Source organism: Orcinus orca, chromosome 2, assembly GCF_937001465.1.
Source record: "Orcinus orca chromosome 2, mOrcOrc1.1, whole genome shotgun sequence".
In the NCBI taxonomy this organism is placed as follows: Eukaryota; Metazoa; Chordata; class Mammalia; order Artiodactyla; family Delphinidae; genus Orcinus; species Orcinus orca.
The window spans coordinates 99,321,479-99,348,903 of NC_064560.1; the positions used below are offsets into that span (position 1 = coordinate 99,321,479).

Sequence of the window (27,425 nt, forward strand, 5' to 3'; positions counted from 1 at the left end):
AGCGGGGGCCACTCTTCATCGCAGTGCGCGGGCCTCTCACTATTGCGGCCTGTCTTGTTGCGGAGCGCAGGCTCAGTAGTTATGACTCACGGGCTTAGTTGCTCCGCGGCATGCGGGATTCTCCCAGACCAGGGCTCGAACCCGTGTCCCCTGCATTAGCAGGCAGACTCTCAACCACTGCGCCACCAGGGAAGCCCCAACCTATATACGAACTGCTGAAGGAATGAGATTTTTTCTCGCCTCTTATGCAATCACAAGCTTGCATTTTTTACTTGCCCATCCTCCCTGGGAGTATACATAAGGACCAGAGGCTCCCTTTGGGGTTCTCATAAAATGCGTGATTACTGGGTGCTGCTGGGTACCAAGCTTTGTGTGGGTACTGGTGATACACAGATAAGTAAATTGATGTCATGATATTTGAGGACTTCCTAGTACTGTGGAAATTCATTGGTCTCACCCTTCATCCCAATAAGTCTCTTATTAACTAAGGAGGGTCCTTGAGCATGAGACTTCAACTAAACTGATCTAACTCTGACACCATTTGTAGGAGAAATCGAAAAGCCTCAGATGACATGGCCCACTGCAGTGCGTTAGTGAGCATAGAGAGTTTTATATTACTCCATCTTACCTAAAATTTAGAGAAAGAATTAAGTGTATTATTTACGTACTCCTATAGATCCATTGAAGAAGGGCTATGTAACCATGAGCGGTGGGGTCCTGGTCACGTATCATTTGGATCGTGTAAGCGGCCAGAGACCATCCGTCAGCATCTCCAGGCCATCGCCAGCTGAAGTCATCTAACAAGTTAAAACATGCACAGCCTTAATGTGACAGATCGGGATGAAAGCCCAATTGTTATATCTGGAAATACACACACTCTCTGGAGGACAGCCATGCCAGCTTGGATGTTTTGTTCAATGAAATACTTAAAGGGTAAAATTCGATATCTTTCCATTCTTGGCCAGGTATCCTATGACATGGATGGCTTTTGTGAGCGGAACCGTGATGTGCTGTTTATGGATCTGATCGAGCTTATGCAGAGCAGTGAGCTGTAAGTGGGTTTGCCTTATCCGACACGGGATATAGGTTTTGATCAGATTTTCAATATTAGAACAAACGTGTGGCATTCGAATGGTCGGCGTTGTGTTTCCTTGTGCTGTTGGGTCTGGGTTATCATTTGACAATTCAGCTTCTCAAAACAGCTTTTTCCCCCCCGGTCTTAGTCTCTCCCTTGTACCCCTGATACTTCCCACCCCACATGCTAAGTGCTATCTGCATGCCCTTCAGGGCCCCCAGTTTCATCATTTTCAATGGTTTTATCAGGGAGAAGTGCCCACTCTGGAGTTGGGTTGGGATGGCTGTGCCTGACTGTCTAAGAGTGAGACAGTCTGGCTCTGTGACACTTTGCCCTCGGGACATCATCCCAAGAATTCTCCCTCTGTTTTTGAAAATGCTAATAGCTTAGCTAAACCGAAGTTAACCTGAATTGCTGAAGCCCTTGGGAAATGGCTCAAGAACTCAGGGAGGGGCACTCAGAGATCCATTTTAACTCCCAAGACCCTGACTAAGCTAAAAGCGTAGAGCAGTGGGGGCATCCGCCTTGCAAGCTGCTGGAGCTCCCAGGGCCAGCTTTGCCATGTCCTTTCCTTGCCTCTTCCGTGCAAAGGTCCCCCATGGTCCTGGGTAATGATGTGAGATGTCATTTACATGATCAGGCCTGTCCATGCCTGGCAAGTACAATATTGCACAGTGTTCCAGATTTTACAAGTTTTAGAGCTGTCTCCAAGTAATAGTTGCCATTTTAGTCTCTGTTACTTCAACTATCATAATATCAAGGTTAACTTCTTTGATCAACAGCTGCAAGCCTGATAATTTTCTAGAAAAGGCCTGACTTCAATGAAGGCAAAACTGAGTTTCCTTTTTGGTCCGTGGTTCGAAGTTCTGCTCCGTTTAACCCTCTTCCCCTCCCTCCAGCCTCCACTCCTCCCTGGCCCTCATCTCCCCAGGCCTGCACTTTCGTGGCACTCACACCCCTCACTTCGGAGATTCTTCTCTCAAAACATAAAATCTGTTTGCTCTTAAAAAGTCAGGTAAGCCACAAGTCCTGGCTTTTGGAGTTTATGAAAATCAGGTGCATGCATGCTTTCAGAGGTTTTTTTAATTATTAAAATTACTGCAAAATTCAAGAGCTATTGACACTTCCATGTAAAACTCCTGTCATGTAGACATGGTCTGTTGTTTGGTAAACACATGTGCTGTAAAAAATCTATAATTGTGTCTGGTGAGGTTATGAAAGTAGAATGCTGTGGAGACTTCCTAGAAAATCCGTGATGCCCAATAAGTCATTTAGGGGGAATTTCCTTTGCGTGGAAGATTCCTGATTTACATGGATCACATCATTCATTCATTCATTCAATCGGCAAATATTTATTGAGCACCTACTGTGTACTAGGCTCTGTTCCAGACACCAGGGACGCTAAGGTGACTAAGACATTGTCCCTGCCCCTGTGCCTTTTGAGGCAGGCCTGTCGACAGATGTAGCTCAGTTACAACTACTAATGAAGTTGCATATTCAGCAGGCAAAGCATTAGTGGATTAGCTGCACTTAAAATTGCTCATACTCAAAACACGTTTTGTCTAGGTTTTTTGCTTGAGGGAAGGGAGGGTTGATACAGTGCCCTATTGACATCTTGTGGGCAGAGGCCACTGATGCTATGAAACATCCTAGAGTGTGTAAAGCAGCCCCAGGCCCCAGCACAGAATTATCCAATCCCAAATATCAGTAGCACCAAGACTGAGAAACCCTGCTTTGGAGCAAAGCAGAATCTGCATTGGATCTGGACAATTCATACAAATCCCTGCATTCTGGTCTATCTTACTTAACTCAGAAAACCCACACTGACCCCCCTCTGTTGTGTCCTGTTGCCAAGGTGTATCTCAGTTCTAGTGGGTGGGGAAATTTGAAAGGCAGAGTTTAAAATTTTAGTTTTCAGGTCTAGACTCCAAGATGCTTCTGTCTTAGAATTCTCTCTCTACGTTTCTTGTGTCCACTGCTTTTTTTCTCCCGGGTCACAACTTGATGGCTTGAGTCAGATGGCCATTCTGTATCCAAGGTTCTGTGCTTCTGGACGACTGTCTCCATTCTCTATGGAAGCAGGCTTTCCAGCCCCCAAGGTACTTACTGATTGCTAATGCATTCTCTTTCTCCTTTTCCAGACCTTTTATAAAGTCTTTATTTCCGGAAAATCTGCAGGCTGACAAGAAAGGACGCCCAACTACTGCTGGAAGCAAAATAAAGGTTTGTTCTATTTTAATAGGGAAATTTATGGATGCCTATTAAGAGGTAGGGTTTTCTAGGCGTCAGGAACTACACCCCCGGGCCGGGATGCGGTCAGGGAGATGTCACAGATTCGTTACAGACGATGGCCAGAAGTAACGTTGCTGCTTGAGAACGGGTTACAGGATGCAGGTGAATTGGACTTGGCTGTACTGAAACCCCAAATGGGTATTAAAGTACCTCATAGCTTAATAGTCAGCAGATGATAATCAGTTACTTTCTAAGAGGAAGTGGCTTTATACTGAATCTAGGAGAATTCACATTAAACTGTCAGAGAGATTTTATGATCAAGAGCCACATTTTGGATTTTGATGATGCTTTTCCAGACCAGACCCCAGAACTTGCCAATTACGGAACTTTACGAACCTGAAATTCTACTGGGTCTTATATGGGGAATTCATGCACCTTCCGCCCTGGGTCTTGTGGGCCCTCCTTTCTGTGAATTACAGGCATCTGGGCTTCACAGTGTCTCAAAGTCAGAGGAATTCTTAGTGTTTCTTGAGAGCCTCTCATGGAGAGTGCATTGAATTATCGGAGGCACTGTGTGATGAAATCGGTTGTCCCTAATTACTCTCTGAATTTAGAGGTGGTGTCAAACACACTCCATCATGTAATTTTTTGAAAAACAGTCACTAAACGTTTTCTTATTTAATTATACCAGTTAAAAACAGTTTCTTATTTTATATTTTTATTATATTTTTTTAATTTTTATTTTATATTATAGTTGATTTATAATGTTGAGTTCGTTTCAGGTGTACAGCAAAGTGATTCAGTTATACATATACACATAACCATTCTTTTTCAGTTTCTTTTCCTGTGTAGGTTATTACAGAGTACTGAGTAGAGTTCCCTGTGCTATACAGTAGGTCCTTGTTGATTATCTATTTTATATATAGTAGAGTGTATATTAAATACAGTTTTTTAAAGAATCATACCAATTAAATACCACCCTGTCTTTATAATCAATGGAATCATTGAGTGATTAAGAGTAGGTAGGGCTCTGGGGCTCGTCACCTGTGTTCAAATCCCTCACCATGTGATCGCCAGCAAGTTACCTAAACTCTCAGTGCCTCTTTTGCCGTAGAGATTTCAGTACCTATCTCAGGGGGGTACTGTGGTGATTAATTTCCATTGTCCCTCTAAGGCACACACTGCCTGAAACATAATAAGCCCAAACCGTGTATGCTTTCCTGTTCCATACTACTCCATCTGTCCCCTCCCTCTCTGCCACGCTCCTTCATCTCTGCCTAATTCTCAGTGGACACTTGATGTGCTTGTTCTGACTGTCCATCCCCCTGTGTGGCTCTGTGTGTCCAGATCCTACATGTCCTTCTCACAGTGCCCTCCGATAACCCCGGCCCCGTGAACACCACGGTTGCTGCTGCCTGTTTTGTTCACGAGCGTTTTCTTCTCCGAGTGCTGCACCTATGGAAGCCTGTCTTCCCAGCCTCTGAGGGCATAAGCCCTGCGTGAAATAAAGGGAACATCACAGCCACGAGTCGCTTCCATCCGGAGGAGCTTCAGGTTTTGTGCAGGAAGTCAGGCGCACGCTAGAGGGTAGGGTTTTGAGTTGGAGGGTAGAGTCCTCTGGGGTTAAGGACAGTCATGTTCAAGGAACTTGAGACCTACAGTAGTCCTGGGACAGTGTCTGGATTGAGTTCACTGGGGCAGAGAGTTGACGGCAGGGAGGAGGTGCGGTTCTCACGAGGCCCCAGATAATTGACGTCTGCACGAAGCTCTGACTCAAGCTTTAACTTCTAGGTCCTGGATCAGGATTAGCTCCAGGCTGGAAAATCCAGTCACAAGACTGTCACATTCAGAGCCAAGGGGCCCAGATCATCAGGGCTGCAGTGACTCACGTTCAAGTGGTCTGGATTCTCAGTCCAACTTATTCCCTATAAAAAGCAGGGTGGTGTTAGGAGCATTTTTCTCCTCCTTGGAAGACTTGACCCCTTCATATTCTTGTCTAGTATTATGCTCAAAATAGCCACCTTCCGGGTGTACTCAAAATGTTCAGGATTGCTATGGTCTGGGGAGGTCAGCCTGAAGTCAGCCAGCTCATCTAGGGAGACCATACTATGCATATTCTCACCAATGGTATCCTCTTGGTGAGCTGTGTGACCTCTGCCTGTCTGACCCTCTGCCTCCATGTAGGAATGAGATTCTCCCTGTTTTATGTCTCCTGAGTCACCTCTTAGAGATGTATAGCCATGGCCCAATCTCTTACACCTTTCATGTCTACAATATTTTGCAGATGCTAAGTATCATCTTTTTCTTTTTTAATTTTTATTGAAGTATGGTTGACTTAAAATGTGTTTCAGGTGTACAACAAAATGATTCAGTTATACGTATATATGTATGTATTCTTTTTTAAGTTCTTTTCCATTATAGGTGATTACAAGATATTGAGTATAGTTTCCTGTGCTATACAGTAGGACCTTGTTGGTTATTTTATATATAGTAACTAAGTATCATCTTAATGATATCCCTGAGGTTAAACGTTTAAAGGGATCCTGAGTTCCTTGGAAGAAAAATTAAATTTATGTTCAAGGTAGTTTTAGTGTTGGGAATCTTATTGTATTCTAATTCCTTAAAATTTAAAACTGTTCTGTAGGATTTAATCAATAGAATATTTGCTTGGTGAGAACTCCCACTATCTTTGTTTATAAATAAGAGTATTCTTTCCTTAATAACATGTCCTTTTTGAGGCTTTCCTAAATTCTACATTGTTGTGGCTAAAAGGGACCGGTTTTGAAATTAGAGCCAAAGATGGAGGGAATCGAGCTCAGAGCTGGCAAAGTGGACGGGGCTACAGCTGTATCTAAGTGAGACTGGGCCTCTACAGGAGCAGATATGATGAGAGACGCGAGTGCCGTGAGGTCACTGGACTCGTAGACATTGAACATCTATTCCACCCTTCAGATTAAATTAGAGGTCTTCTAGTTCAACCTACTTAGTTTACAGATGGGGAAACTGGGGCCCAAAGAAAGTTAGTGATTTGCAACATAGCTCGCAAAGAGCAGAGCCAGGATCCCAACTCAGGCTTGCTAACAATCTATGTGGAGGGTAGAATGGGGAGCTGTCACCCTAAGCCTTTCTCACTGTCCTGTCTGCACTTTTTTTTTTTCTTTTTTTTTGCGGTACGCGGGCCTCTCACTGCTGTGGCCTCTCCCGTTGCAGAGCACAGGCTCCGGACACACAGGCTCAGCGGCCATGGCTCACGGGCCCAGCCGCTCCGTGGCACACGGGATCTTCCCGGACCGGGGCACGAGCCCGTGTCCCCTGCATCGGCAGGCGGACTCTCAACCACTGCGCCACCAGGGAAGCCCCTGTCTGCATATTTTAATGCCTGCTTCTGTAGGCAAGTAGACAAGCCGCTGTAGGCAAGCCTCTGCCCTTGTAGGGCAAGTGCCTTTGGTAGCTTTCTGTTCTAACTCATGGCCTCTTCTTGTCTGGAGCCAGAGTAAATCCAACCTGCTGCTTCCCAACCACTTCAGGGGGCATTTAAAGTTGACCCATAGCTAAATACAGGATAATTTTGAGATATATTCCTGTTTGCTCAAATTGATTATTCCAAAACCTAAAGGCTTCTCTCTAATCCTAACTCACCCAGTTAATTCCTTTTGTTATCACACTAAATTATCCCATATCTTCCTTAAGGAGGAAGATGGCATTGTGGTTAAGAAAAAAACTTGGTAGCTCACAGACTTGGGTTCTAGCCTTACTTCTGCTTACAAGTTATATCATCTTGAGTAATACTTTATTTGTTTAAGGCCCCGTTTTCTCATCTAAAAAATGGGAATGATAATTGTAAGAAGCTACTTCTTAAAATTCTGAGGCATAAATAAGAAAATCCATGTGTCTAGCCCATGAAGCATATTCAGTACTTGTTAGCCGTTACTATTTTGAGCTATAGAATGGCTCAATAGAAAGAAGTATGTCAAGTGTCATATAAACTTAAGTCGAACTTGCCCCTGTGTTTTCTTATGCTAAGTTGAAAAGGTATGCTCCTAAATGCTTAGGACTAAAGAGTCTGCTAAGTTATATGTAAAAATTAAAAAATAAAAATTAAGAGTTTGGGAACTTAAAAAATAAAGCTGTATTATAACCAGTCCCTCCCCAGCTTCATCTTACGTGTTGCAAAGATCATTAAATTTGTTCTCAAGTACAATCTCTCTCTCATCAAGGAAGATGAGAGTCGATTTACATTTTTATCGTAGAGCTTTGCTTTGATCTTACAACCTCCGCAGCTTTGCCCTGAATTCCAGGCATTGCAAAGAATGCCATGTTCTGCACATCTAAACAGAGAACTTTGGCTTTGAATATACCCAAGAGTTTTTCTCAAGGGTTTCAGATTTCCCAAACCCATGAAAACAGAAAAGTCCTAATTGAGAGAGGGTTGACTACTGCAGGCAGATCCCTTCTGCTGACTTTGTAATGGTTTTCTGGCTTTGGAGATCCCTTTCCTCTATTTTCTTTCAGAGGTTTTCTCTCTTCGTGCTGATTTGCTTAGAATGAGAGGTTGCATGTGTGCCCCATTATTGGATCCATAGGGTATGCTCAGCTGTGTGGTGCTGGGAGTGCTGATGTGGGCTCTGCTCCTGTTTCTTCAAACAACATTTGTGGTACTCATGATTTGAAATACCTCATAAGCAAGTTCAGCTTTATTTATGTGGCTTTTTCTTCTTGAACCCAGTTCCCTCGTGGGTACCCGATGCACAGGTAGTCAGAGCTGATTTTACATTGACTATTTTAGTTCGTGAAAGAGTACGTTTCCTGCCACACTGAAAGGGCTGTGAGTCAGCAGGTTTGGAAAAGGACATGCTGAGGAAGAAGGTGAATGAAATGGCCTATAAAAGATGTATGAATTCTGAGATTTTTATATATCTCCCACTTTTTAATTGTGAATTTCCATCATGTTAATAAGGTGATTCTTCATTGGTTAGATTGCCTGAAAAGAGTACAGGGGATTTTGATGATCTATCCTTGCAAATACATTTGTGCACCTCCCTTCCCCTCAGAGTTTATGAGAAAAATGTATTTGCAAAGGCAGTCAGTCAATATAAAATTAACTAAATTTGTTAACAGTTGGCATGCTTCCCTGTTTCTCCTAAAAAGAATTATATGGGAGGAATTACTGGGTTTGGGGGTGGGGTTTTTTTGTCTTATTTTATTAACTATACTAAAAATACCTCATCGTTTTCAAAAATCTAATTTCAAACCCACTTGAGAGTGTTCAAATCACCATAACAGTCAGTAGAGCTTTAAGAAAGTGTAGTAGGCCCGGGTTAAGCCTAATGAACAAACTGTCATGAGGATGAATTTCTAGCTGTACATTTGCACACAGGTCTCCTTTGAAAGTTGGTCTGCTTTAGGGCAAGTTCCATGTTTCTAAATGGTGTTACTCTTCCTTTCTAGAAACAAGCCAATGACCTTGTGAGCACCCTGATGAAATGTACACCTCACTACATTCGCTGCATCAAACCCAATGAAACCAAGAAGCCCAAGGACTGGGAGGAAAGCAGGTATGGTGAAGACATAGACAGGAGGTCAAGGCCAACCTGCATGGTCCCACCCCGTTTTCCCCTGTGCTCAAGCTGGGCCCTCCTATGCCCGAGGCAGGAGCAGTTTCAATTGCCTTCCAATGTGTTTTGTGTCTTAACTTTTTCGGGAAGAAGCCTATGTAGATATATTTTTCCCCTCCTTGTTTTTTCCTGAAATGTTAGCAGTGCCCTTCAGTTCAGAATTAGCGATTTATGTTGATCTTGGCTAGTCTGGGGACAGATGGAAAAAAGAAAGCAAACCTTAATACAGCAGAGTCAGGATGGTTTTCAAATTAGTTTGAGGCTCTGTGTAGACATTTTTAATGCACTCAGCTCATCAGCACACGCAGGATGTGGCCTGGAATGCTTAGCTCAGGGTTGAAGTGAAGTTCCAAAGAGCTGGTTAAAAACAATCTGTCGGGGGCTTCCCTGGTGGCGCAGTGGTTGAGAGTCCACCTGCTGGTGCAGGGGACACGGGTTCGTGCCCCGGTCCGGGAAGATCCCACATGCCACGGAGCGGCTGGGCCCGTGAGCCATGGCCGCTGAGCCTGCGCGTCCGGAGCCTGTGCTCCACAACGGGAGAGGCCACAGCAGTGAGAGGCCCGCGTACCGCAAAAAAACAAAAACAAAAAACAATCTGTTGGGGCTTCCCTGGTGGCACAGTGGTTAAGAATCCGCCTGCCAATGCAGGGGACATGGGTTCGAGCCCTGGCCCGGGAAGATCCCACATGCCGTGGAGCAAATAAGCATGTGTGCCACAGCTACTGAAGTCTGTGCTCTAGAGCCCACGCTCCACAACAAGAGAAGCCACCGCAGTGAGAAGCCCACGCACCGCAACGAAGAGTAGCCCCCGCTCGCCGCAGCTAGAGAAAGCCCTCGCTCAGCAGTGAAGGCCCAACGCAGCCAAAAATAAATAAATAAATAAAATAAATTTATTAAAAAACAACAATCTGTCATTTAGTTGCTCGTTTGGGCACAGGGGCTGTGGGCTCTGTACTCCCCCGAGGACAGTGTTGATGAGCAGCGTGAGTCTCTAGGAGGGAAACAGCCAAAGGGAGATGTGCAGCGTGGAAGCATGCAGTGAGCCCTCTCCTCCCTGACTTCTGAGCAATCCCTGTTCCTCCTATACCTGGCATTTAGCACTGTGGCCTCTGCAGGATGCAGTGGGGCTGTTGAGGAGGAAAATGTTAGGGTGATGACTGGAGAATATACTTTTTGTATCCAGCTGGGAAAATTCCTACTGTCCATAGGAATATGGGAAGCAGGGCTGGAGAGAGACCCTGTGGGTGACTTGGACTAGAGAGAGAAGTCCTGCCACTGTCACCAGATGACATGGATGCGAACATACTGGAATTACGATCTTTTTTCTTTTCTCTCTTGGAAAAAATGATAGATAGACTCTTCTCGGTATCAGGTGACTCAGTCAGGGTTAAACTCCAACGGGAAGACCAAGATTAAAATTCCTAGCTCCTGTGGGCTTTCCTGGTGGCACAGTGGTTAAGAATCCACCTGCCAATGCAGGTGACACGGGTTCGAGCCCTGGTCCATGAAGATCCTGGTCCATGAAGTTGTGGAGCAACTAAGCCCGTGCAGCACAACTACTGAGCCTGTGCTCTAGAGCCCACAAGACACAACTAATGAGCCCACGTGCCACAGCTACTGAAGCCAGTGTGCCTAGAGCCGTGCTCAGCAACAAGAGAAGCCCGCGCACCGCAACAAAGAGTAGTCCCCACTCGCTGCAACTAGAGAAAACCCGCGTGCAGCAATGAAGACCCAACACAGCCAAAAATAAATGACTAGATAAATAAATAAATTTATTTTAAAGAAAAATTCCTAACTGCCCATTACCTCTTCTGAGAGACATGGATGGGTCCATTTCCCATTCTACCAGCAAGATCCTTTCTCACCCACGGCAGGCAGACAATGCTTGATCCTTTACGGGGAGGAAAAGACAAACAGGAAGGAAAATGCCCAAGCTCAAGCGTTTGCTGTCTGCACGTCCTTCTTTGCATCTTCACACTTTATGGTGCAGCCTGCGTCTTTTGTTCTCATGTTAAGGTGCTGTTGGGATGCAGCAGCCTTCCATTTGGTCATTCCACAATATTCTGACTAGTCTCATCAGTAGATGTGTGTTTCTAAGGCATCTTGTCTATTGAATTGCTCAAATGTTTCCATTTAAGGGAGTCTGAGATTCCTCTTACAATATTATCCATTGATGATGTTCAGGCTCTGATAAGAAGCCCACTCCTAAGTCACCAGTTCACACTGGGATGCCTCTTGCCATTAGCAAGCTCTCCAGTCCTTCTCTAAATCGGTTTTACTGTCATCTCTAATCGGCCATAAGAATCATTCTTGGGACTTTCCCGTGTGACCGCTTTTCTCCTAGTTCAAGGCAGTCACCGTGTTTCCCTGGGATCTTCTCTTCGGCAGGCTCATCACTCAGCTCCTCCAGCCATTCCCTCCGAAGGAGCTGGATGTGGAATCCGACACTTCCCCTTCATGGTCATTCCCCTGGATGTGCTTAAATTGCCCTCTGTTTTTTGAACTGTGTCACTCACTTTCTCTTTTGATATCAAGAGGATAACAGATAGAAAATGTCTGGGGCTTCTTACCTTACAACACTAGTCCTCAAACTTGAATGTCAGAGTATCCCCTGGAAGGCTTATCGCTGGGTCCCATTCCCAGAGTTCCTGGGTCAGTTTCTGGGCCTCCAAGTGATGCTGGTGATGATGGTCGGGGCCCCATAGTTGGAGAACAGCTGATCTAGAGCAAAGGGCTAGACTAGGATTTGGAAGAACTGTGTCCTGATGCTGGCCTATCACTAACTAGTTTGAGTGAAACGCTTAATCTCCTGAGTCCTCAGTTCCTTCCTCTTTAAATTAGAGGGTCAATCCAGGGTGGGACTCCTTCAGTCTGACAGAATGAACTCTCCCACATCTGTTCCCCCCGTCTGTTATCCTGCCTCCGGCTGTCTCTACGTCACTCCTACACTCACCCCCTCACACGCCACACTCACATCTCGTGCATGGTGACTCTGGACACTTTTTCGTTTTACACACAGAGTGGAAGGGTGGTGTCACAGGCAACGTCAGAAATTAATTACGAGGGCTTCTCTGGTGGCACAGTGGTTAAGAATCCGCCTGCTAATGGAGGGGACGCGGGTTCGAGCCCTGGTCCGGGAAGATCCCACATGCCGCGGAGCAACTAAGCCCGTGTGCCCCAACTACTGAGCCTGCACGCCTAGAGCCCATGCTCCACAACAAGAGAAGCCACCGCAATGAGCAGCCCGTGCACCACAATGAAGAGTAGCCCCCGCTCGCTGCAACTAGAGAAAGCCCGCATGCAGCAACGAAGACCCAGTGCAGCCAAAAATAAATAAATAAATTTATTTAAAAAAATAATAATAAATTACGAGAGTCTAGGAAGCAGAGGTATTGCTAAGGGGTGCTTTAGCCCACCCTTCCCCCTACTTCAAGCTTTTTCCCGCTTCCCTTCCCCCTACTTCAAACTCTCTCCAGCTTCCCTTCCCAGCAAACATAATCGTGAATGAAAACATCTCGCTTGCCCTCCAAATGCAAAACCTCCCTGGCACACTCTCCCCTGCTCCACGTATCCAGCTCTGTTGATTGTCACTCTAATGTGGAAATCTTGCAGTAGCTACTGGTTGGAAGTTCCTCAGCCCTGATGCTAACTTCTCATAAAATCCAAACTGATTCACTGGAGTATCAGAAGCTGGAGAAATGAAGAAAGTGCTACATTTTATTCAGTAAATTTTCATAGAATTTCCCCCAGGGTGTTTTCCCTTTTTTTTTTTTTTAAATTACACCCCTTATTTGAATTGCAGTGAAGAACTTCCTAACATACACTCGTGTAAACTGGTTTTACAAAGTCTAAGGTATTCCTTGGTCAAGTGTTGATTTGTATTTCTAGTAGGATGGCTTCCTGGGATCTGCCCCCTCATCTCGGTTCAGGTTTACTGTGTGACAGATGGTCTCACTTCATCCGTGAGCGTGGAATGTCGGGGTCCATGAAAGGGCAGTGTGCTTCGTTGTCAGGCATCACAGGGTCAATTGAAGTTCTTGGTGGACAGGGTTACTCATTCCACAAGTTTATGGCGTGTAGTTTATTTTTCTTTTCCTGTTGAAAATGTGTCTTTGTTTGGCTTTGGCAAAGTTGCCTGCCCTGGATTCTAAATAACTGTCCTAGTAGAGTTCTCAGGCCACATGACCTTCTGAGGACAGTCTTGAAAGAGGGCTCCTTCTGAGGGAAGGAGATGGTATACCCAGGGGAACAGCGGGCATTGCCAGCCTGGTTGATGTTTACTGGGGAGTTGACAGCACTCCAAGAATATGCAAAAAGCAGGACATTTATTTGTTTGTTTGTTTGTTTATTTTTGGCTGCGTTGGGTCTTTGTTGCTGCGCACAGGCTTTCTCTAGTTGCAGTGAGTGGGAGCTACTCTTCGTTGCGGTGCATGGGCTTCTCACTGTGGTGGCTTCTCTTGTTGCAGAGCACAGGCTCTAGGCGCGAGGGCTCCAGTAGTTGTGGCACATGGGCTTAGTTGCTCCGCAGCATGTGGGATCCTCCCGGACCAGGGCTCGAACCCGTGTCCCCTGCACTGGCAGGCGGATTCTCAACCACTGCACCACGAGGAAGGTCCCAAGCATGACATTTTAAACATAACAGAATATGTTGAACTAGTTGTCTTGTTGACAAAAATTTGTATAAGAAGGTTTCCTAGTGATGGAAGTTATAATGAATGAAACAAGGTTTTCACATGAGGCACATTGTTTTCCATGTGATTCACGGGAAAGGAATCAATGGGTGATGCATTCCCTGCCTCAAAGCTTGGGGTGAAGCCAGTATTTGTGAAAAATACTTAAAATGAGCAGATATCTCTAACTGGCAACCTCATGTATATTTTCCTCAGTAGAGAAAAGGCTGGTGGTGAGTTTGGGATTTGGAGGATGGGAGAAAGGAAAATTATTTTCTTGAATCAGATTTCTACCCTTTCAGTTAACCAGATATGTATTAATATTACACAACCTGAGGGCCAGCTCAGACTCTGAACACTATAAATTATAATCTTTTTTTAATATGCTTCCCTGCAGTGTGGAATTGGGAGTTTGAGGGGAACGGTGGGTGGGAGAACAGAGTGAAAAGATTATCCAGTAATGTCCTGGCTCCATTCTCTCCTTTACAGGGTAAAGCATCAAGTAGAGTATCTGGGCCTAAAAGAGAACATTCGAGTGAGGAGAGCTGGCTATGCCTATCGGCGCGTCTTCCAGAAATTCCTACAGAGGTAATGAACGGGTGACTCTGGACTCTTTTTTTGTTTTAAACAAGTTTATTGAGCTATAATTCACATAGCATACAATTCACCCATTTAAAGTATACAATTCATTGGCTTTTAATATATTTACAGAGTTGTGTATCCATCACCACAAGTAATTTCAGAACATTTTCAAGAAGAAAAATCTCCCTTCCCGAGTCATCAGCCCCCTCTTCGGCCCTCACCCCTGGCCCTAAGCAGACCCTTCCTTCTCTGCCTATTCTGAGCATGACTTATAAATAGAATCATGTAATATGATTGTTTCTGGCTTCTTTTACTTCACATAATGTTTTCAAGGATCATCCTGTAGCATGTACCTGCACTTCAGTCCTCCGCGTTGCCAAATAATTTTCCCTTGCGCCGATGTTCCAATATGCCACATTCTTCTTAATTCATCCATCAGCTGATGGACATCACATTTTGGCTGTTTTGAATGACGAATAATGCTGCTACCAGTGTTCACGTACATGTTTTTATGTGGACATTTGTTTTTATTTCTCTTCGGGACATAACTAAAAATGGAATTGCTGGGTCAAATGGTAACTATGCTTAACCTTTTTGACGGACTGCTAGATTGTTTTACAGAGTGGCTGTACCATTTTACATCCCCTTTGGTCATTTTTAAATTATTTGTCTTTTTAGTGTTAAGTTATAATACAGTTCTTTTTAGCATTATTTATTGTACGTAAATCAGTAGCCACAAGTATTCTGTCTGTTTAGAGTGACAGATCAGTTCAGAAGTTCATGGTAATTGTGACATGGGGACGGACTGAGATTTAAGTTGACTGAGCAAATTAATAGTATGAAGACAATTTTAGGAGAATATTTACAAGCTTAAAGTATTTAACCTCAGATTTTTTGTACAGTCCAAATATAAAGTTAAACTGATTTTTATATTTCCATTAAAGTGCATTTGGCGGGATCTGTACTAAATTGTTCTTATTTTGCATTGCTTTTAAAAAGGATAAAATTTAATGTCCTTAAAATATTAGGATTCGAACTTCTCTAATGACTCTAAATTAGTGAAGTTACACTGATTTTCTACATCTATTTAATTTCCTTTATGAAAGAAGGAAGCCATATTTAGTATTTTCATCAGAAAATAATTATGTCTTCCTGGTATGTGGTACAGGACCAGGATGTAAGAAATTTTTATTTAATTCAAATTGTATGTAACAAAGAGGTTGTAGGATGGAGAAGAGCTTAATTGCTGTCTTTGAAATCCAGTACTTCTAATAAAGTAGCTTTCCCTTTGGGGATGTTGTTTCTTCTGCCATGCGATTGGGATGGCTGACCTGCTGCTCATCAGTGTGGGTCATCACGTGTGGAAGGTCAGAAGAGGCTTAGCAAAAGCGTGGGTCCTTCCATACAATAAAGCTTCACTGATTCTGTCCTCACACATTCAAGATTGCTGATAATTTTGGAGGCTGATTAGACTAGGAATAAAATTCACTGACACAGCTCTCTGAATTAAAGGGCCCACTACACCTCTAGCGTAAGCAGAGCAATAGGAAAAGATGTCTTTAGGAAAGTGAGAAAGTAAATTTGGAACGCTCGCATCCATTTGCCGACAAACAACTGAAATGTTAATTATCGAAGACTCTGCTCTTCTTTAAGCAGATGGGTGACACTAGTTTAGAACAGGATTTCTCAACCTCAGCTATTGATATTTTGGGCCAGATGAGTCCTCATCGTGACAGCCGTCCTGTACCCTGCAGGATGTTTAGCAACCTCCTTGGCCTCTACCTGCTAGATGCCAGTAGTGCCAACCCCCTATCCCACCCCCATCCCCATCTTCCCCGAGTTGTGACACCCAAAACTGTATCCAGACATTGCCTAATGTCCCCCCGGGGGGCAAAGCTAGTTGAGAACCATGGCTTAGATAATCATTAAAATTTTTGTAAAACTACGTTTCTTTGAAAATACCCCTTTTTAATTAAGAGGAAAAAAAATTAAATTCAGAAAATAGTGAAAGAAAAGTATTTCCTCCATCTTGCCCTAATTTAGAAAGGCCTGCCCTCAACAAGTCCAAAATGTTTATAGTTTTATCCTCCTTCAGTATTTTTTCTGTACTTAAAAACTATGCGATATTTGCAGATTCTCTCTAATTGGCATTACTATTGAAAACTCATCAGATTTTTTTTTGATCTGACCTTGTTTTGTTTGTTTTTGAGAAACCAGTTCTGAAAGACCTCCTTCCTTCCATATTATTTAAAAAGAAACCGACAAACCTGACTTCCTTAAGCATTACTGTGAGCTCTACTGCACTGGGGGGAGCGGGAAGTCCACGCTTTCCTCTCCCGGCAGGAATGTCAGGGTGCCCTGAGCGGGCTGTGTTACTTGTTTGCTGCAGCTCCTTAAATGAGCTGTGAAATGACCTGGTTATAATATGTGGACCTCTCTCAAGTGCCAGGCTAGCTGCATGGCTCCACGGGTGGTACTTTCTTCTGTGTCTTACACAGAGTAAGCACTTATTGCATATCTGTTATGCCCTTTGTGTTGAGAGACTTTCACTGAAATGATTTTGTCCTTGGATGCCTCCCTTCTTAGCTCTCCTGCTGTGGGCTTTTCCTTTCAGAAGAGACAAACAGGCAGCCCTGTCTTATAAAAAGGAGGCTCTTTTGATGTTGTCTTATTTCTTTTGATTTGAGAGTACTGTGGGAGGATAATAAAAATGAAGTTTGGACGGAAAATTTGTTTTTCGATAAAAAGTACACGTTTAGCCTCCCACTCAAAAATGGCTACAAGGCCATATATCTGTCAATGGGCAAGGGATATTTTTCCAGAGACAGTGCTGTTTTCCATAAGGTGTATGAGTCTGGGGTTGTAACAGGATTTGTCCAGAATCTACCAGTCACTGTCTCATCCTGTGATCCCCGGTGAGTAATTAAAACATCTTATACCTTTATTATCTCAGGTATGGAGTGTAGCGAGTGTCCTGCTGGCTGCCAGGATTTTAGTGTCCTTGGGGGTCAGAAACATCCTTAAATCCAAGTGCCGGCAGCTAGAGGTCTGCTGGGCTGCGTTTTGTCTGAGAAGGAACCATTGTATTGGTCATCTGTAAGAAGGCTTACAAGGAGCCTTCCAGGCTAGGGGCAGGAAAGGGAGTTCTAGGCAGAGAGAACAGCCAGTGCAAAGGTCTTGAGATGAAATTTTGGTCTTAAACTGAAAGTACTTGATGAAGGGAGTATAAGCTATTATCCTCATCTCTCCAGAATTATCACAGGCATCCTATTAGGCAGTGCACCATTGCCTCGTGCAACCCGTTCCCACCAGTATATCCTGGAGAAAGACGAGTGAACTGGGTGTACTTACATAGTGGGAGAACATTGTACTAGAATTATGCCCTGGTCTCTCCAGTGAAGTACAAAAGGAAGTAAGGAGGATACCATCAAGCTTCCTGAAAGCCAGGGGGACCACCACAAGTGGTCCATTGTCAAAGGGCTCTGGAAATGCCAGGCAATTCCCATGTCTTACCCAGACCCAAACTCTCAGCGGCCTTGTCAGGAAAAGGAAGAAGAAAAAGTCTCTTCAAAACAAGTTCCTTACTATTAAAAAAAGAAAAAAACCCAAAAAAACAACTGAGGGATACGGCATTATTTTAATAGGGGGGAAAATGTGAGTTGCAAAGAGCTACCTATTTGAGGTTGCACAATAAGAATACTTTTGGTTTATAATTTTGATTTGATTAGATCAAGCCAGGCAAACTCGTACTCTTAGAAACTTGTCACCTTGGGAGTCTGGTCTTTTCTTTCTCACCCATACCCTGCATGAACTTTCTCCCTCATCCATTTATATTGCCAGTACATTCCTACCTCTTCACCACATCCCCCCCAATGGCAACCCTGCTATCAGTCATTTTTATGTGACTCAATTTGTATAACTGACTTCATTATGCCACATGTGAAATGTATTCCTGCTAATGTGTGGCTTCAGCCAGGCATTTTCATTTTTAAGCTTTTTATCGCTAATTAGTGAATCAGAGCATTTGCTTCTCCAGGAAATTTGTATTATCAGGCAAGACGTGGATATTTCGGAGGACCAGAGAGGGTCCCTAGAATCACCTTAGTCCCAGCCAGCTAGACCTAAGGGTGTGATGAGCACTGACTCTGTCCTCTTAGGGAGCCCTGGACCCTGAAGGCAGAGCCGCTCTTCTTGTCACGCCTCCCTTCTCCCTTGGATGCCATAAATCAGTCTAGGAGCTCTTAGTAGCTTCTGGGAACGAAGGAGGACGCTGGCTTCTTCAGAGGCCTGGGGCCCATTCATTGCCTGTGTTCTAGATGTGCCTGCCCATAGGCCATGCCCTCCAATTTCTCACCCACACTCTCCTCTGATTTCCCCTTCTTCCTCCCTCCCTCCTTCCATCCTTCTTTCCCTTCCTTCCACCTCAAGTCTTTGGTACCTTCTGTATTTGACATTTTGTAATGTGCTTCTGTCTCCTCTATTAGATTAGCTTCTTACATAATTATGATGTTTCTAACATAGACATGGGTAGTAGACTGTATCATCTTTAAAGGGAATATTTCCCTGTATACCAATCCATGCCTTGTATGTAGTGCTGTCATGAAAGAAACAGCTTGGGGTTCAAATCCCAGCTGTGACACCTACTAGCTAAGTAGCCTTGAATGGGCCTCTAGTTGCCTGTGTTTCCTGCTTTGCAAAATGGAAAGACCAACTGGATGAGGTTGCTGTAGGAATAGAATGAGATCAAGGATCTAACGCCCCAAGAAGAGCACCTGATGCAGAACGCACCCTATAGTGTTGGAGCCCTTCATGTTAGTTCTTACTGCCGTGTTCCTGGCATGCTGTGAGGTGCCAGATGTGCAGGGTGAGCACCCATTTACGGAGCTCTTGTCCCCATGGGGGTGGCATGAATGAACCAAATAGGTGCAAACATGACTGTCATCATGAATTATGATACCTGCTCTTAAGGAAAAATATTATTTTCGATGAGAGAGAACAGCAGGGGGACAGTTTTCGCCTGGGTCTACCCCAAAGGCCTCTCTTGAAGTGTCACTGAAGGGGAGCACCCCCTGAGTGGGAGCCGGCCACCTGAGGAGTTTGGAGAACAGCACACCTGGTAGAGGGAACAGCATGGGTGAAGGCTCTGAGGAGGGAAAGTGTTGAATGTGCATGAAGAAGAGGCCATCCTCCCAGGAACGTGGTGAGCCAGAGGACGGTAGGGAGACAAGATTGGAGAATAGCCAAGGACCTGGTCACCAGGGCCTCCTGACTCAAGATGCGGAGAACTCCAAAGATGAAAGTTGATCCATCGTAATCATAACAGCTGCTTATGGGGACCTTTGTAAAACTCTTCACATTGACGGTTAAGTACTCCTGAGAAATCAGGGGAAATTGGTAACGAGAAAAGACCGTTTGATTTTGCTGGAAAAGTGTCAGTGGTGACCTTCAGGAATGCTATTTTTAGACAGTGGTAGAAAGGAAAAGCAGGTTTTCTCCAGGGCCTTAGCGTGGAAATGGTCAGATAAGGAAGGAGTTAGGAGGCAGCTCTGAAATGGGCAATCCGGACCCGGTGGATTTTTGCAGTTGTCGAGGTCCATCCCTGAGCCCTGGAAGGGAGGTGAGGGGATGGCCAGGACCCTAGCAGCACCGAGTGCCTTTGGGGGGTGGTCCAGGCTGAGCCTGATCTTCCTCTCCCTCATCGTCCTTACAGGTACGCCATTCTGACCAAAGCCACCTGGCCTTCGTGGAGAGGGGACGAGAAACAAGGTGTCCTCCACTTGCTGCAGTCCGTCAACATGGACAGTGACCAGTTCCAGCTCGGGAAGAGCAAAGTGTTCGTCAAAGCCCCCGAGTCTGTGAGTTTCCTCAGGGCCACCCCTCTCCCCGCAGCCGCTGTCGGCCCCCTCCCCGTGGCGTGGCTGGCTTCTTTTCCTCATCCTGCTGTTCATGCCTTAAATGTGGGCTCTTCAGAGAAGGCTTTCCACTGCTCCCAGTCTAAGCATAGGCCATTCTCCACACCCCAGAGCCCTCAGCATGGATACAAAGCTGTTTTCTTTTCTTACTTAAAGTCTCTCTCCCACTCTAGACGTCATCGCCTTAAGGTCAGGGAGTGTTTTGTGTGCTGCTGTGCAGTCAGAGCCTCATGAGGAAAGCGGCTCATAGGAAGAGCCCAGTAGTTATTTTTAGTGTCCAGTAGTGCCTAAGCTAATAGGTACTTCTTTGCCCACAAAGGAGGCTTGGGTGAACCTACGTCCTCACCTGGGTGACACCAAGCAGGTTGTGTCACACAGGCCCAGGCTTCCTCCTTAAAGGGGGAAGAGCCTGGGAGGGACAATTCCCAGAACTGTATTTTGAAGACCATGAGGAAGCCCGGAAAGGACTTTCAGGGGACCAATAGGTAGAAGGAGAAATCTCTGGGCTTAAAGGACAGGGATATTTACCAGTAAGGAATTCAAACATACAAGTTTAACAATTTGCAAACTTACCAGACCTCCACAGATTGATTTAGTGGAACTTGTTAATCTTCCTGATGAGGGTGTGGTCACTCTGAGCCTGATGAATGTCCGTCCACAGGAAGTTCTCAGTTTGAACAGGAACCCAACCCAGCCCCTCAGTTCTTCTGCCCCATAGCTCTGGGGCTGTGGAATGAAGACACTTTTTTTGGGGGGGGCTGCATTGGGTGGCATGCGGGTTATTAGTTCCCCGACCAGGGGTGAAACCCGTGCCCCCTGCGGTGGAAGCATGGAGTCCTCACCAGTGGACCACCAGGGAAGTCCCAGAGATACTCCTTTTTTTTTTTTAAGAGTTTTATTAGCAACTAATCAAGATGCTTTTCGGTACGCGGGCCTCTCACTGCTGCGGCCTCTCCCGTTACGGAGCACAGGCTCCGGTCGCGCAGGCTCAGCGGCCATGGCTCATGGGCCCAGCCACTCCGCGGCATGTGGGATCCTCCCGGACCGGGACACGAACCCGTGTCCCCTGCATCGGCAGGTGGACTCTCAACCGCTGCGCCACCAGGGAAGCCCAGATACTCCTTTTTAAGTTGGATAAACTGCTGGAACTAACCGAGGCTGGGCATCACCATTTCTTGAGGTTCCTGTAATAATCACAAGACTCCATTTCAGGAGTCTTTGGTGAATTTGGCGAAATTAGTCACCATATCAAGGGGAAATACCATGAGAACTTGCAGCGTTGGTCATCATGGAAACACTTGACTCTAGGCAAATTCTGGTCTCGCAGCGAGTTTTCTCCTTTACAGAGGGCCCCATGGCTGATTGATGTTCTGCCTGCCTCACAGGATCAGCCCTAGATCAAAAATGCTAATGGTTGTAACTGAATGGCTTTATGAACCGGAAAGGGTGTTAAATAAATAAGTGGCACACATCGATAGAACCCATTTATGAAAAGTTTGTGGTAGCATTTTCCACTCTGAGTTATTTGTAGCTTCACAGTAATTTCATTTCCAATTATAAAATGAAAATGTTGTGTCGTACACCATTAAGCAACCCACAGAACAGTTCCTGTTCTTTCTAAAACAGGATGGAGTGATTTACTGGTACAATGGAGAACTCTTCTGTTGTTTTATACCCACTTTTACTTTTTTGACTTGCTAAATTTTCACAGAAACAGTCTCAATATTTTTCACACTTTTTTTTCTGATTCAGTTGAGCTTTGAGATTTTACTTCAGAAATCAAGATTTATTTTTGGTTTTTCTTCTCCGTGTCTTCCTCCCAATTGCTTTTTACCATCGCTTGCCTGTCCTCTCCCCCATCTTTTTACACACGCACACAAATCCCATCATCACTACTCTCTCCCCACTGCCATCACTCATCCATCCACATCTAGCCCTGACGTTGCAAATACTTTTACAAAAATTGGTTTTTAGGGACTTCCCTGGCGGTCCAATGGTGAAGACTCCACACTTCCACTGCAGGGGGCACGGGTTCGATCCCTAGTTGGGGAACTGAGATCCTGCCTGCCGCATGGTGAGGCCAAAAAAAGAAAAATAGTTTTTAAAAATCTACCCTGTGGGGCTTCCCTGGTGGCGCAGTGGTTGAGAGTCCGCCTGCCGATGCAGGGGGCACAGGTTCGTTCCCCGGTCCGGGAAGATCCCACATGCCGCGGAGCGGCTGGGCCCGTGAGCCATGGCCACTGAGCCTGCGCGTCTGGAGCCTGTGCTCCGCGATGGGGGAGGCCACAACAGTGAGAGGCCCACGTACCGCAAAAAAAAAAAATCTACCCTGTGATCTCGCCTTGATTTTTATAGTAAATGTGCTGAATTTACAAAGTAACCCATTTGCTTTTAAGAACCCACATTAGACATCGGGCACCAGAGGGTTTGGTTTGGTTTAGTTTATTTGTTACATGTGTCCATGATTTTTGCTTTTTTTTTTTCCTCTCTGTCTCTCCCTCTCTCTCTTTTTCTTCTTGAACCTCCCTGATTTCTAACCCGTATGGCTTTCGGAAAGAACCTAAAAACCAGATAATCTTTGAACTAGTCTATAGGAAGCTGGGAACTGGTTGCGTCTTCGTCCTTTCTGAGTCACAAGTTTATTTTCTATGACACTCCCAAAATAGTTCTGGGAAAGAAGAAGAAAACAAGACTTACCCAGCAACCCAACACACAAGATAAGAAACACCAACAGATAATCTTCCAGGCGACCGACCGAGGGGCTCAGATTTTAAACGTTCTGTCCAGTTGTTAAAAGTCTTTTGTTTTGGAACTATGTTCCTTGTGCATATTGTATATGGCACTGATGGCTGTGGAATGAAGTGCCCCTCTCTTGGTATTTGGAGTTTGAGATGTGGTTTTGACACAGCTGGGGATGTGAGAAGGAGAAGCTGAGTGTCAGGGGGAGATCGATGTGGCTCCAGGGTACAGACCCAGACAAACAAGAGACAACAAATCAAGCCCAGCTGCCTTCAAACCAAGTTCACTTGTTTATTTCTGGAACATTTTAACAATGACATTCATCATCATTACTTTGGGTTTTTATTGGTCCGTTTTATTTTTGTTCCTAGAGAGTCATGTAAACCACTTTCTAGGTGAATGAGAGTTTCCCACCATTTTACGAGTTGATTAGATGCAGATTTACAGAGAAAGACTTGTACGTCCAAAGACCTTGGTTCCCTTTCCAGCCCCACCCAATCTTAGTTCCAATGTTCTCATCTGTAAAATGGAGATAACACAAATATGTGTTTCATGTAGTTGTTGAGTGGTTGAATGAAAGAATGTGTGTAAAGCATCTAGAATGATTCCTGACCTGTAGTGGGCACTCGGTTCATTACAGCTGCTTGCTGTCATCTTCATTATTCCAGAGCTTTGTTGAGGGGGGTGCAGAAATCAGTATTCATCGTTAAGGTGGCCTGAGTCTCAACACCTGCCAGTGTCTGATATGAGCCCTTCATTGAAACAGTCTCCAGCCCCTCTCGGTGAATCTAAGTCCTAGCTAACACATCTTAAGTCCAGCTCCAGTCACTAGTTATTATCCCTGCCCCAGTGACTCCTTGGAGATTTCTATGAGGCAGGAAGTCTATACTTCCGTGGACCCAAGAGGAGGGCAGCCCTCTTTCCACTGCAGCACAGCCTCTGCTCTTGCAAAAGCTGGAAAATTCTAGTAAGAGGCTATAGGTAGCACTAGACAACTGCCTCCACGAGCTCATTTGATCAAGCCACTTAATATCCTCTTTGGATCGAGGTGGGAAATAAGTAGACAAGTGCCGAATCACTCATTTGATTCTCACAGAGGTTATGAACGAGGCAGGGCAGACACCGTCATTAAGGTCCAAGTGAATACACTCAGATCTAGCTATTTTCCACTATGTTTTTTGTTAAGAGAATATATTATAGTATTATAATATATATTATATTAAAAGCTATATATATATAATATATAATATATATAAAAGCTATAGTGATCGTAAACACATTTTTTCACCTTTGTTTATGAGTCTGAGAAGTTGCTCCCCATTATGTCCTCGGCTAAACGGAGTGTCCCTGAAATACCCAAAAAAGTGATGTTCAGGTCCTGTGAATTGGCTCACATCGGTCTTCTCTATATTCACAGCTCTTTCTTCTAGAAGAAATGAGAGAGCGAAAGTACGATGGGTATGCTCGAGTGATACAGAAATCATGGAGGAAATTTGTGGCCCGGAAGAAATATGTCCAAATGAGAGAAGAGGGTACTGTAGTCATTTTGTTTCATGAATTTACCAAATCTAAGAATACTTTTGAACTTAGACGAATTACAAGTTCATTTTACTTTGCATGTAATGTCGTGTGTTAAAACCTTGCATTCATTTCGAGTTTCTCTGTGTCTTTCCACACTGAGCATTTTCCTCCTTCTCGGGGACTGATCCTTCCCTCTTCTCTGCCCTTTTGGGAATTGCAGCCTCTGACCTCCTGTTGAACAAGAAGGAGAGGAGGAGAAACAGTATTAACAGGAACTTCATCGGGGATTACATAGGGATGGAAGAGCACCCGGAACTCCAGCAGTTTGTGGGCAAGAGAGAGAAGATTGATTTTGCAGACACGGTGACCAAGTATGACAGGAGGTTCAAGGTACACGCTGACTGCCCACCTCTGAGAGTCACCAAACAGATTCCTTAGTTTTAAAAATAACTCGTAATTTTGCTTTTCTGATTACCAAAACAGAACGTGCTCGTCGTAGACAAATTTAGAAAATGCAGATAAGCCAAAAGAAGAGTAGCCACCTGTACCCAGAAACAATCACTGTTAACATTTTGTGTGTATCCGTTAGAACTTTTTTTGCAGGCATACATTTGTTTATTTAGTTTTACAAAAATGAGATCTACCTTACATGCTGGTTTATGTCCTAGGTTGTTTTGCTCTTAAAATATGCCACGGAGAACTTTCCATATTAATAGATGTGTCAATATAAATTATTTTGTTAAGCTGCATAGTATCCCATTCAACAGTTGCTTCACTATTTTTTGTTGTTGTTGTTGTTTTTTTGCGGTACGCGGGCCTCTCACTGTTGTGGCCTCTCCCGTTGCGGAGCACAGGCTCCAGACGCGCAGGCTCAGCGGCCGTGGCTCACGGGCCCAGCCGCTCTGCGGCATGTGGGATCTTCCCGGACCGGGGCACGAACCCATGTCCCCTGCGTCGGCAGGCGGACTCTCAACCACTGCGCCGCCAGGGAAGCCCACTTCACTATATTTTTAACCAGTTTCTCATTAATCTGTTCTCAGTGGGCTTTTTTTTTTTAAACCATGGTAAATAAAAGGATACAGTGAGCATCCTTTCACATGTCTTTGTGCATTTGTCTTCTGATGCTTTTAGCATAAATTGATAGGAGTAGACTCATTGGATCCAAAGATTCAGAATATAAAGGGAAGCGTTCTTACCCATTTTCCCTGAGCAAATGACTATGCAGGGCTTTCACAGAGCCACTGGGGGCCAGCTGATTTTTTTTTTTTTTTTTTTACCTCTTTCCATAGACATTTTCTTTTGCCTGATAAAATCTTGACCCTAATAGTGAAATATGAAGCCACAATAGCTTATGGGCCCATTAAGAGCTTGTTATGTGTGTTGGTTCTTGTTTGTTTTTTTGGTCAGGAAAAAAAATATATAACAATATTAATTTCACAAGAAGGATGATGTTGTTTTGCCAAAACCCAATCATTCCTTACAACCCGAGTATGGCACCAGCTGCTCTGGTGGCAGAGGTGAATGCAAACATGAGTGCTTACGTCTCTAAGTAGTGTTTGAGTATAATACAGTATGTTTATATTAGATTTTTAAGGATTGTCATTGAAATGAAAATTTACCAATTTTAAAAAGTAAAAATTCCATGGGCTCACATAATTTATATATGCACGGATCCCTGAGAGAGAAACATTCTGTAGCAGATCATTGGTAGGGTGGTCCTATGTGTTTGTTAGCCCTGATACCTTAGGTGTTACCTGATGGTCTGCCATTTTTGTAAGTCAAAGAGAGTCAGGTATCAGCAGTTTTACATATGTCAACCTAAGAATCATGAACAGTGTCCCCTCTTGCTCTTGAGGGACTTAGATGATAAATGGAATGGCCATCCGATGGTAGTGAAAGTTCACTACCTAAAGCAGCGTCCCTTCACCTGGTCACAAATGCCCTTTGTGTGGACTATTGTCACTCTGACACTTTTTCAAACACCTCTCCTTACAGAGCGTAAAGCGAGACTTGCTTCTTACTCCGAAATGCTTGTACTTAATTGGACGAGAAAAGGTCAAGCAGGGTCCAGACAAAGGCCTTGTGAAGGAGGTGCTGAAGCGGAGAATCGAGATGGAGAGGATCTTGTCTGTGTCCCTCAGGTGAGTGGCCAGCGCTGGGGGCAGGGGAGCCCTGTCTCTCCTCAACGTCACCAACCGCTGTTCCAAACACAGCCTAGAGAAAGGCCCAGTCAGGCTCCCCAGTTGTAAAAATCATGATGAAGCGAACCCAGTTTCCTCTTCTTCCCAAAGAAGAGCTCATCTTCATGGCTCTCAGGGAGTCCCAAGATGACGAGAAAATTTGCCTTCTGATCTGCTCCTCTGATCAAGGGATACCCAGATCCTTTGTTCCCATAAAATTTGAGAAATAAATGCAGTATGGGAAACAACCAGCACGATTGCTGTTATCGAAGTAGGGCCAGTGTTCCGAGCCCTGCCCCCAAGCCCACCTTGCCCCTCTCCCGTTTCACCAGGAGAGGCCCAAGCACAGGTGGACATTAGGTCATCAGTACTGCGTTTTAGTTTGCTGTGACCTCTGACTGTCCTAGGTGGGAAGTTTCTTTGGACTCCTTGGAGCCCTTTATGCCTATTAATACCCGGGGTGGGGGGTACAAATTGGTCTCCATAATCTGTAGCCCTGGAGTCATTGCCAAATGCTCCCTTTAACTCCAGGTTCACAGGTAGGGGCCCTTGCTCTTCCTGTCAGCACTGTGGCTTTCTTTTGGCAGAGGGGCTTCTATGCATGCTGAGACGTCCCTAAGTCCCCTGCTAACTCCCAGACTAAGTTCCCTCTGATGAGAGGAAATCCTCTGCGTCCACAGAAGGCTAAGAAAAGAGGAAGAAAGGCCCCTTTGAGCCCAGTAGCTTCCTCCTTGATTCACGTCCCTGGCCCTCCTGAGGATACCACTGCCTCTCTCAGGGCAAGCCCCGGGCTGCCATTGCATTCAAAGCAGAGGTGTTCTGGTTACTTGCGAACATGTCTTCCTGGAATTTGGAACTCTTATTCCACACAGAAGACAGAACTGCTGCTCTTAGGAAAA

The 27,425-nt window shown here is 44.8% G+C and overlaps 1 protein-coding gene across 3 annotated transcripts in view; it reads left to right on the plus strand.

Annotated features, from left to right (window-relative positions):
* The window catches only part of MYO1E (myosin IE), a 204,905-nt gene that overhangs the window by 147,120 nt on the left and 30,360 nt on the right, over positions 1-27,425 (plus strand). For all 3 annotated transcript variants that reach the window (XM_004274688.2, XM_033437039.1, XM_033437038.1), the window contains exons 15-22: positions 966-1,051; positions 3,217-3,298; positions 8,756-8,862; positions 14,082-14,180; positions 19,885-20,029; positions 24,243-24,357; positions 24,567-24,736; positions 26,342-26,487. In XM_004274688.2, coding sequence (XP_004274736.1) covers positions 966-1,051; positions 3,217-3,298; positions 8,756-8,862; positions 14,082-14,180; positions 19,885-20,029; positions 24,243-24,357; positions 24,567-24,736; positions 26,342-26,487 — 950 coding nt within the window. The remainder of the gene's footprint in view (positions 1-965; positions 1,052-3,216; positions 3,299-8,755; positions 8,863-14,081; positions 14,181-19,884; positions 20,030-24,242; positions 24,358-24,566; positions 24,737-26,341; positions 26,488-27,425) is intronic.